General features: G+C 54.3%; 1 protein-coding gene across 1 annotated transcript in view; it reads right to left on the bottom strand.

The window, feature by feature from the left end:
- Window positions 1-10,352: 10,352 nt before the first annotated feature.
- Window positions 10,353-11,853, bottom strand: part of IGSF21 (immunoglobin superfamily, member 21) — a 155,630-nt gene continuing 154,129 nt past the window's right edge. The window contains exons 8-10 of the mRNA XM_010830220.1: window positions 11,542-11,734; window positions 11,094-11,132; window positions 10,353-10,426 (exon numbers count right to left, since the gene is read on the bottom strand). Coding sequence (XP_010828522.1) covers window positions 10,353-10,426; window positions 11,094-11,132; window positions 11,542-11,734 — 306 coding nt within the window. The remainder of the gene's footprint in view (window positions 10,427-11,093; window positions 11,133-11,541; window positions 11,735-11,853) is intronic.

The raw sequence follows: 11,853 nt of genomic DNA, 5'->3' as shown, positions 1-11,853 counted from the left end.
CTCCTTGCAGTCCACGGGACTCTCAAGAGTCTTCTCCAACATTGCAGTTCAAAAGCATCAATTCTTCGGCGCTCAGCTTTCTTTATAGTCCAACTCTCTCATCCATACATGACTACTGGAAAAACCATAGCTTTGACTAGATGGACCTTTGTTGGCAAAGTAATGTCTCTGCTTTTTAATATGCTGTCTAGGTTGGTCATAACTTTCCTTCCAATGAGTAAGCGTCTTTTAATTTCATGGCTGCAGTCACCATCTGCTGTGGACGTCGTTTATTCCAGCAACAAGATGTTAGGAGAGAGAGAGCTTTTAAAAAAGAGTCACCTGTGTTCAAACGCTGATTCTGCCACTTAGTGGCTACATGATCTTGAGAACGTTCCTTAACCCCTTTAACCCTCAGGTTTCCTGTGTGTAAAATGGGCATATACTAGAACTTTCTCTTGGATTTCTTAAGAGGATTTGTTGTTGTTGTTCAGTTACTAATTAGAGTCCAACTCTTTGCAACCCCAAGAACTGCTGCGTGCCAGCTTCCCTGTCCTTCACTATCTCCCAGAGTTTGCTCAAATTCACATCCATTTAGCCAGTGATGCTACCCAATCATCTCATCCTCTGTTGCCCCCTTCTCCTTTTGCCTTCAATCCTTCCAAGCATCAGGGTCTTTTCTTGATTATGAAGATTAAGTGAGAATAAGAAAGTAAGCCCCACTGTAGGAGCCCAGCAAGTGTTCCTTATTCCTGAGCCAGGGGCTTTCTAGGTCCAAGGAGATAGCAGCTAAGTCCTACACATCCAGGACCACCATGCCCATAAGCCAGGGAAGGATCCATCTCTGAGGCTAACATTCAGCCCCAAAGATAACTTGCCCCCAGGGGCTACCAAAATCACCCCCGCCTTAGCCCGGAGCTGTGACCCCAGAGCACCCTGTGTTAGTTCAGTTCAGTTTAGTCACTCAGTCGTGTCCGACTCTTTGCGACGCCATGGACTGCAGCATACCAGGCCTCCCTGTCTATCACCAACTCCTGGAGTTTACTCAAACTCATGTCCATTGAGTCGGTGATGCCATCCAACCATCTCATCCTCTGTCATCCCCTTCTCCTCCCGCCTTCAATCTTTCCCAGCATCAGGGTCTTGTCCAGTCAAAGATACTTTTCCCTGGATTCTGGCCACTCATCCAGGGTCAGAGCCTGGAATGCAAGTCCACTCTCTGAGCTGCCCCGTCTGTCGCGTGGACCATCTGCTCCCCAGTTTAGGAACAGTTGCCTAGAGCCCTCCTGGCGTCCCCTGGGCGCCGTGGGCAACGTGGCCCGCGTGCCGAAGTGGGCAGTGAGTCCTCCTGTCGGGCCCAGCACTGCTCAAACCTGCTGGCGCACTGCAGTAAAACCGCCTTCGACTTAATATATGCTAATTAGATTTTAATGGGATTCAGATTTCCAACCGTAGTGCCGTGTTAGCCATGGCAAGTTATAATCATATCTAATTGGTAATTCTAACATAACAAATTTCTTGGATAAATTATTCTTAGTTAATAGTCCCCCAGGAACAACCTCAAAGCGTGTGTGCGCGCACACTCACACACACACAGACACTCGTATATATATATTTTAGGAGAAATTGAGGGACAAAAAGGACAAGACGGAAGCAGGTGCCCAGTGAAGCAAAGTTGTTATTTCAGACCTGGATTCCTGCAGGATCTCTCCCCGGAACCTCTCACAAAAGCCCTCAGGGTTGTTAGAACCCGAATCCGTATCCTGAGCCTAGGAGGGTTCTGAGCAGGATCAAGGTCATTGCCTTTGAGGGTGGGTCCCCGTCTAGGTCCCCCAGGGTAGACGGCTCTCATCCTGGGAGGAGGCAGCAGGGGGCCCACCAGGCTGGGACCTCAGCCTGCTTGGCACAGTCCCCAGCCCTTGGGGAGGCCCACTCTGGCTGCAGAAGCTTTCCTCCCTTCCTGTGAGACTGGTCAGTGCTGGAACTCTCTCCTGGTACAGATTCCTAGGTCCCCAGAGAGGTGAAAGAGGCACCCAGTGGGTGCGTTGATATTTACTTTACCAGGCAGATCACCGCGTGTCATTCCAGTAAAAAGGGTGAGGGTGAGTCAACCCAGCTTCTGGTCCTCACGTTGCCACTAAGCTTCTGTGACCCCAGGGCGAGCTGCTCAGGGCCTCTGTCTCCCAGCTGTAGTATGGGTTGACGTTTGAGACCCAGCATACCTTTCTGAAGGCTTCCCAGGTGGCGCTAGTGATCAAGAACATGCCTGCCAATGCAGGAGGCGTAAGAGATGCAGGTACGATCCCTGGGTTGGGAAATTCCCCTGGAGGAGGGCATGGCAACCCACTCCAGTATTCTTGCCTGGAGAGCCCCATGAACAGAGAAGCCTGGCGGGCTGTGGTCCATGGGGTCGTGACTTGCATGCTTGCGTACCGTCCGAAGACATGCACACACGTCTGTTTTAGCTGGAAGGGGGTGGTCGTTCCTTTGGAGGGGGTAAGGGATGGGCCTTACGTGGCACCCAGCGACTCTGGAGGGCGTGCCTGCCCCCTCCTTCCTCCTAACCTTTTCTGTTAGGTTGCTTCTGTCCCCGAGGCTGCCCTGGCCATGGGAGACGGTGGTTCTCTGCTGGCATCCCCAGAGGATCCCCAGAGGGGGGAGGCTGTATCCTCCCACTCCGTGTGAGGGGAGGGAGATGTGCATGAAGAGGATGGAATTTCCAGCCCAGTCCCTGCTTACCCATAGCTGCGTGCTTCTGGGCCCGGCCCCCTCCCGCCCCGAGGCTCCGCCTTGCTCTGTTTATGAAACGAGTATGGAGCGCCTGTCTTGGAAGGCTGTGGTGTGCACCGATTGACACAGCCTTGTAAGAATCTGAGTTCCATGACTGTAGGTTCCTCTCCCTTTGTTCCCATCTTTCTTCTTCACTCCCCTCTCCTTTGGCTGGCATGATTTAAAGGCACAGGGTGACCTTGGGGGGAAGGACCACATGATATCTTTTATCTATTACTAAAGGATGGAGATTAATGTTAGCATCTTGTGCCAAGTGAGTGGTAATGACAGGTGATATTTATTGAGCACGTACTATATGCCAGACTTTTTTTCCCTAAGTACTTTATATGCGCCGTCTCATTCAGCCCCAAGAGCTGAGTAGGTTATGAGTCTCATTTAGAGACAGGCCACCCAATCACAAAGACGTTTTTTGTAAAATAGCCTGAGGCCACCCAGCTAGTCAACAGCTTTTCAAGACAAAATTTGAGTCCGGGAGAGTTTGGCTTTAGAGCTCACCTCTTTAAACACCTGCCACAGGGTCCTGCCCTGGACTGACCACCATGAGATCCTTAGAATCTTTAGAAGAGCCACCTGCCTTGGAGGAGTGTCCAGGGAGAAGGAAGGAAGAACGAAATCCCTGAGCTTCTGGTCTCCACCTGACTCTGCTGGGCTTCTCATCTACAAGCACAGTGCTGGGTGCACCTATCCTAGGTCTAGATCTCACTCCAGGCCTTTATTTCCCTGTGTGACCTTCAGCGGTCACGTAGCCACTCGCCTGTTTCCTTGCTTGGAAAATGATTCTAATGCTTCCTGTACCTCAAGCTTGTCGTGAAGATCAAACGAGACGATACGTGCAAAGTGCTTGGCACAGCCTTTAGCTGGTAGAGAAGACCCGGTACGTGGTAAATGCCTAAATGTAGGATGTTGATATTTATGCAGATTCTTACGTGTGGAACTGTTGCTGTTTAATCTGTTGCACACATCCATGTGTGTGCATGTGAGCTGAGTTGCCTCAGTCGTGTCTGACTCTTTTCGACCCTGTGGACTGTAGCCTGCCAGGCGCCTCTGTCCCTGTGATTTCCCAGGCAGGAATACTGGAGTGGGTTGTCGTGCTCTCCTCCAGGGGATCTTCCCAACCCAAGGATTGAACCCGCGTCTCTTACGTCTCCTGCATTGATAGGAGGGTTCTTTGCATCTAGCGTCACCTTTACGGGGCATAATTATCCCCATTTTATAGTTGAAGAGCTGAGTTCAGATGGCTTCAGCCACTTGCTGAAGATGCTGCAGTGGGAATGTGTTTGAGCTGCTGTCCGAGTCCTCAGAGACTTTCAACTCCAAAGCCTTTCAAAACCCTGGCTGTCACAGGGGAAGGACAGTCCCTGTGGTCAGAGAAGGAGGGTCTCTGGGGGAGGTTGTTTGAGAAGGTGAGGGTAGGGATGCGCGATTAGGGAAGGGCTCTTCCAAAAAGGTGTTTGTCTGTGGCCCTGGGGTTCCAGATCCATGGAGGAAGGGGACAGGAGGGAATGGGAGCCTGGGGTGGGGACAGCCCACCTGGGGCAGAGGAGAGGGGGCGGCGGGAGCAAAAGAGAGGTGGGGGAGGCGGCCTCCACAAAGCTCAGCCCCAGGGCCAGGTGCAGCTGTGTGTGCTGACATTCAGGCCTGTCGTTGGCGATCGGGCCGTTTGGAAAAAATGCGTGTATTTTGCACATCCATTTCCTTCCACACATCACTCAGGACAGTCTTCCCTGGAGGAGACCAAGGGCGTAATAGCTGACATAATAGCTTAAGTGCTTTTGGAAAACTCCCCAGCTCTGGGCTGGTCTGCGGCTCAGCCGCCCCCGCTGGGCGTCAGGGCTGTCTCTTTTGCTCTGCCTGTCTCTCTCTTTCTCTCTGACTCTCTTCTGTCTCTTGTTTCATTTCTATCTACTTCTCCCTCATTCAGCACTTAAGCTCGTTCCGTCCGGTTCTTGATCTCTGTTTCACAGGAGCCCAGTTGGACTGGAGAGTTCCTTTTTTCAGAATCACTCCCTGCAGGGACCCTATTCTCTGTCCCACCACCCCCATCCACAAATTCCTCCTGGACCCTCCTGTCTCTCTAGGATGTCCGATCCCAGGGTGGGCCTGACGCCCCGGACCCTGAACAGCTCTTTGGCTGGTTCCCCCCTTTCCGCTCTCTTTCCCCTTCCTCCCCTCTCCAAGCCAGCGCATCCTTGGCTCCTCTCTCTGCTCTTTCTAGACTCCCCCCACCCTTCTCTCCCTCCACCCACCTTCTTATCACTCAGGACCATCCCTGTCTCCCTTTCCTTTCCACTAGCAGCATCAGGGCTCCTGGGGAAGTCGGCCTCCACACCAGCCTTCCCGTCTCTGCCTCCATCCCAGAAACATACGGGTGAGCATCCAGCTTTAGGGGTCACCGGGGCGGTCAGCTCTCCTTCAGGGGCAGAGCGCAGAGACCCTTGTTTTGGGTTTTGTTTTCTCTGCTCTGTGTTCACGTGAGCATTTTATCAAACCTGCAGCCTGTCTGGAATCAGGACGACAACTCTGAACCAGGGTCCTCATGTAGGAGCCATGGCTCATGGCTCCGGGTCTCCCTTCAGACAGGGTGGCCTTGACCTCGGGTTGGAGGTGGTCGCTCGCATCACAGTAGCCCATGGGGTGGGCAGGTCCCCAGATACGCTCCTGCTTGGCCAGGGTAGAATCAGGAAGGATGGTCTCTGGCACCACGAGGCGGGGCAGGGCAGAGGAGCAGTGTGACTCCCCTTGGGGGTGCTGTGGGCCCCGAGGTACCCCAAGGCTGAGAAGATGCTGACTCCAGACCTGACTCCTCTCGCAGGCATCAGTACCACCTCCCCGGAACCTCCTCCCCGGAAGGGGCAGCTCCGGCAAAGTGTCATGTGCCACCCCCCACTTCCTGTGACCTAGTGATGGGGAACCCCAGCTTCCACGTTCTTGTTGATGAGCCTGACTCGAGCGCTAGGCTGATGGGAGGAGGAGGACTGACCCCCTGGCTGATGCGCTAGGAAGGGCGCTGGCCCCCTCAAGGCCCAGCAGGGGTCTCTGCACCAACCGACAGCTGGACCCACTGACCTGGAGCCAAACTGGGAAGGTGGCAGAATTGACTCTGATGCTCCTTCCTCTCCCTCAAGGCCTGGCCGCCAGGTCACCGCCTCCTGGAAGCGCCCCCGGACCTACCGGGGGGACAGCCTTGCACCCCTTCTGTGACCCTCTTAAACTCTGATGTTTTTGTTCTAACACTTGTCACGTGGCATCTCAGTTCCTCTTTTCCTAGAGTCTGTCGTTCCGCAGGGACTCGGTGCTCTTTATGGCAGGATCTGCCCAGCTTGTCTTGGGGTTTCCCCTGCCTGGCGTGCAGCCAGACCGGAGGGGTGTCAGAGTCTGTCAAATGAGTGAGTAGCCAGGTAGACAAAAAAAGGAAGGATCTGTCTCCCTGTCAGGCTGGGCTTGACGTCACCCATCCTACCTTGCATCCTTGCAGTCCTGGGTCGGACAAATCACCCTTTCCAGCCTGCTCAGGGCTCGGTGTCCTCAAACTCAGAGGCCAGAGCAGATGGCCGCCCCGTCCCTGCAGACGGTTGGCCTCCCGGATGACTCTCTCTGGGCGTGTCCCCTCCCACTTTACGTGGCTCGTTCACTTGCTGCTGAGATGCTGATGCATTTTAAGGGCCGTGGAACCCAGCGCCAGAGCTGTTAATAGGGCAAAGTGATTCCAATTTCATGCCTACATGGGCTTCCCTCTATTAAGGTAAAAAGAAGAAACAAATCTTGTTTTATTCCTTCCAGAAAACAGGCAAAGGCATTGTGCAGCACTGGCTTAGGTAGGATTGCCGGCAGGCAGCAGGGGTGGCAGCAGGCGGCTCGTGTGAGACAGAGCGGGGCTTTGGGGAAGAAGGAAGAAGGCTGAGGGGCAGGTGGTGCTGTGCGGTGGTCGCTGCCGAGCTGGCCTGGGTGTTGACACTGATGGATCTGAGAGACCTTTCAACACTCGACAATCAACTTCTTTGCTGTTGCTGGCAAGATGCAGGCAGGCAAATATGTATTGTGTGAATGGATCATTTAGTTGTCACACTTTTAAAAGAGAAATTGCCGTGAGGAGACATTTGGGCTTCCCCGTTGAAATGAGAGTATGTGACGTGGTGGATGGGAAACCAAGATTCTAGAATGTCAGGTTCAGAGTGTGGGGCTGGGGTCGATTGTGAACACAGCCCTGCTTCTGCCTCCTGACCTGTATGCACACACTATGCCAGATGGTTCTGCAGTTCTCACCCAAAAGTGGAATCGATTACACCATCCCTTAAATCCAGGCTGGCCTTATAGCTCATGTTGGCCAAAAAATCCCAAAAAACAATGCAGTGGAAATGGCAGAGGGCACATCCCCCAGGTCAGTGGGATGTGATAGGTGTGGTCTCTGCCCCCGTGGGCTTCACCTGTGGCTCAGTCGGTGAAGAGTCTGCCTGCAGTGCAGGAGATGCAGGTTCCATCCCTGGGTCGGGCAGATCCCCTGGAGAAGGACACGGCAGCCCACTCCAGTAGTCCTGCCTGGGAAATCCCACGGGCAGAGGAGCCTGGTGGGCTACAGTCCATGCAGTCGCAAGAGTCAGACACGGCTGAGCAACTAAACCCTACCACCATGCCACTGCGAGCGAGGCCTGAGCCTGGAAAACATCCTGGGTGGCTGTGCCAGTTTCCTATCCACCAACTTGGAGGCTCAAAACAAGGCAAATTTATCCTCTTAAGAGAGTCCTGGACGTGGGAAGTCTGAGATGAGCTGGACAGAGGGAAACTGTTGGCGGGCTGGTTCCTTCTGGAGGCTCAAGGGGGAGTGTTTCCTCGCCTGTTCCAGCCTCGAGGCTGCCTGGATTCCTTGGCTCATGGCCCCTTCCCGGCATCATGACGACTTCTTGCTTCTGTCATCACAGCTCCCCTACTTGGTGCTTTCTTGTCTCCCTCTTATAAGGAACCCCTTGTGATTGGACCCACTTGGATAATCCAGGACAATCTTCCCAGTTAATCCTAAGATCCCTCAGTTAATCACATTGGCCAAAATCCCTTTTGTCACATAAGGTAACATATTCACAGGTCCTTGGGGTTAGAATGTGAGCATCTTAGGAGGCTCACAGACTTAGAAAACGAACTTATGGTTGCCGGGGCGGGGGGTGGGGAACGGGATGGTTAGGGGGTTTGGGATGGACGTGGACACACTGCTGTCTTTAAAATGGATAACCAACAAGGACCTATGGTACAGCACACGTCATGTGGCAGCGTGGATGGGAGGAGCTCTGGGGGTGCGTGCTGCTGCTGCTAAGTCGCTTCAGTCGTGTCCGACTCTGTGCGACCCCATAGATGACAGCCCATCAGGCTTCCCCGTCCCTGGGATTCTCCAGGCAAGAACATTGGAGTGGGTTGCCATTTCCTTCTCCAACGTATGAAAGTGAAAAGTGAAAGTGAAGTACCTCAGTTGTGTCCGACCCTTAGTGACCCCCTGGACTGCAGCCCACCAGGCTCCTCCGCCCACGGAATTTTCCAGGCAGGAGCACTGGGGGTGTGTGGATACATGTATAGGTATGTCTGAGTCCCTTTGGTGTTCACCTGAAACTGTCATAGCGCTGTTAATCAGCTATACCCCAAGACAAAATGAAAAGTTTATAAAAAACTTTAAAAAGAGCATGAACGTCCTTGCAGGGTATCACTCTGTGCGCCGCTCTCATCCTCCAGCCCTCTCCTCTGCCGTGCAGATTCCAGAAGCCGCATGTTGCAGAGGACTGCCCAGACTGCCCTGGGCTTTTCATGAGCCCCAAATAAATTTTTATTGTGTTAATCAAGTAAGATTCTGGGGTCAGTGTGTTACTGCAGCCCAGCTTCTCCTGGCCAAATAACACACGCTTCCAGGTCTCTCCTTGGTGACTCTCAGGTCTGGTCCATGGCTCAGAGAGGCCACCCTCCCCCAGACACTCTCGGTCCTTCCCTCCAACAGCTGAATGGCTTGGCAAACCGTCTAGTAGCGGAGTAAGAAGTTCTGGAGCCTCTACCACTGACTTACCTGTGACCCTGATTGATGCTGGCCTTGGCCATGTGACTTACTCTGGCTGAAGAGAGTGGACACGATAGGCAGATGCCATGACTGTACTTGCCTGGCTTGCATTTTTTTTCATGAGCTTTGATGATCCACCATAAGAGGATCAGCCACCACCTCCCTAGCCTGAGCCCCAGAGCAAACACCCAAGGAGGAGACCCAAGTCCAACCCCAAGCCTGGAATCCAGCCCAGATAGCCTCTTTCCTGAAGCAGGGCTGCCCAGCTGAGTGCAGACTGCTGTGCTGTGCTCAGTCCTGTCTGACTCTTTGTGACCCCATGGACTGTAGCCCACCAGGCTCCTCTGTCCATGGAATTTTCCAGGCAAGAATACTGCTGTGGGTTGCCATTTCCTCCTCCAGAATCAGACCAGATCAGCTGAACCACTTCATCCTGAACATGAACATAATTGTTCAGTTCAGTTCAGTCACTCAGTTGTGTCCGACTCTTTTCGACCCCATGAATTGTAGTACGCTAGGCCTCCCTGTCCATCACCAACTCCCGGAGTTCACCCAAACTCACGTCTGTCGAGTCGGTAATGCCATACAGCCATCTCATCCTCTATTGTCCCCTTCTCCTCCTGCCCCCAATCCCTCCCAGCATCAGAGTCTTTTCCAATGAGTCAACTCTTTGCATGAGGTGGCCAAAGTACTGGAGTTTCAGCTTTAGCATCATTCCTTCCAAAGACACTGAGGACTGATCTCCTTCAGAATGGACTGGTTGGATCTCCTTGCAGTCAGTCAAGGGACTCTCAAGAGTCTTCTCCAACACCACAGTTCAAAATCATCCATTCTTCGGCGCTCAGCTTTCTTTATAGTCCAACTCTCACATCCATACATGACTACTGGAAAAACCATAGCCTTGACTAGACAGACCTTTGTTGGCAAAGTAATGTCTCTGCTTTTGAATATGCTATCTAGGTTGGTTATAACTTTCCTTCCAAGGAGTAAGCGTCTTTTAATTTCATGGCTGCAATCACCATCTGCAGTGATTTTGGAGCCCCCCCAAAACAAATTCTGACACTGTTTCCACTGGAGAAGGGAATGGCGAACCAGTATTCTTGCCTTGAGAACATAATTATTAATGCCTGTTATTTCATGCCTCTGTGATTTGGGTTGCTTTGTTATGTAGGGTCATTGTGGCAAAAACTGACTATTACACCTGGCCTTGAGGGAGCTTAGATTTCCTGAGTCTCTGGCAACCTCCCACGCCTGGATTTGGATGAGACAAGGTGCTGCCCTTGCACCCCACCTCTGGGAAAGAGCATGCCGTCTGTCACCCTGTCACTGCCTGACCCAAGGCTGCGTTCTGGGAGGCGCCCTGTTGCTGCTATAGAACATGAAGAATACAGAGCCACAGACGGAGGTGGGGAAAAGTGTTCTATATTAATTAAATTGACCGAAGGAGCCAAGACACGGACAGAAAGAGACTAAGAACAAGACTGGAAATAGTTTAAAAAAGAAAGGAAAACCGGTCGCAGAGATGCCAGTGCCAGATGGAGTGGAGGCCGCGCCTTCACGTCAGCTCCAGGACCACTGTCAGGGCGAGCACCAGGGTGAGCCGGACGCCAGCGGGGCCAGACGCGGAACCTGTGCAGGGGGCGGCGTCAGGGCAGGGGCCCCGCGCCGCCTCTCTCTGGGGTGTGGGTGGGTGTGGGCCCTGGGGACCACGGAGCTCCGGAGGGCCCCGGATGAGAGTCTGCACTTCAGCGCTGGGGTCCGCTGGATTCCAGCCCCGGCCCTGCTGTCGGTCCCAGCTGACTGTTTGTGATCCCTTCCCTGTCCCAGGCCTGCTGGGCTGAGGCCGGGCTCCCTGGGGGCCCCCAGGACCCTGCAGTGCGGACCAGGAATATGGGGGGGATGCATCATGAAATGTGGGGTCAGCTCAGTGCGGGGAGGGGAGGGCTGCAGGCCTGGGAAGGGTATCCGGGCCCCACGGGCTGGTCTCCAGGTCAGGGCCAGCCTGGAGACAGGGGCAGCATTAAGGACCCTGCTGACGCATTGGTCTGTGTGCCCAGCATCCTGCGAAGTGGCCAAGGGCCCCAGACCACAACCCCAGGGTCAGGGTTGAACACATCCTCTTGGGGTCATGGAAGCTGGTCCCAGAAAGACCTGGTCCCTGGAGATCCCTGCTGGCTGCTTAGGGGTACTGGGTCCCCCTTAACGGCTTTAGTGCCCACTCCTGACCTTTGACCCAGACTCTGCCCAACTAGAGGACAATCACGCGCCTAAGGCCTGAGGGAGGGGCAAGACTTACCATTGGAGTCTTCTGTTCCTCTTGGGATATTCGGGTTTTCTGTCGGGAAGAACAGAAAGAGAAGTAGAGCACGGACAGCATTCAGAACTTGGCAAAGGAGGCCCCTTATCCAGCACCTGCTGAGCGCCCGTCACCACGCCGCTCAGGACAGGCACACGGCGTCTGCGGGCTGGGAGGTACTGGCCCATTCTACAGATGGAGAGACTGAGGGAGGGGAAGCCGCTTGCCCAGGGTTGCCCCGTCACCGAGTGGGAAATCTGAGATTGGAGCCCAGGGCTCCCGAGCTCCAAAGCTGCTTTTGTCTCCCCCGCAGCGCTCCAGTGCCTCACTGCGGGCGCCTCCTCGGGTCAAATTTGGGGAACTCAGGCCCCTGATGCGCCCACCTCGTTGGGACAACCCCACCCATCCCTGGGTAGCCCTCCCGATCCCCTGGTCTGGCGCAGCATACCAAACACGATGAGCCGGGTGTGCGTGTCGGTGGAGCCCAGCGGGTTCTGGGCCATGCAGCGGTACATGGAGCCGTTGAGCTCGGCGGGCACGCGTTCCAGCACCAGCTCCTTCCCGTCAAACTCGGCGCTGCCGTCCAGCAGGCGGCTCCCCACCCGCGTCCACGTGAACATGGGCTCCGGGAAGACCTCGTTCTGTTGGCCAGAGCAGGGGAGGGCGGAGTCACAGGAGGACCCTTCCTGCCAGAGCGGGAAGGGGGCCAGAGGTAGGGCCTGGTGGGGCGCGGGGAACACATTCTCATCGACGGGTTGGG

This window comes from Bison bison, unplaced genomic scaffold, assembly GCF_000754665.1.
Source record: "Bison bison bison isolate TAMUID 2011002044 unplaced genomic scaffold, Bison_UMD1.0 scf7180017864516, whole genome shotgun sequence".
NCBI classification, from domain to species: Eukaryota; Metazoa; Chordata; class Mammalia; order Artiodactyla; family Bovidae; genus Bison; species Bison bison.
Note: the sequence above shows the minus strand (reverse complement) of the source record. Positions and strands in the feature narration are given on the sequence as shown.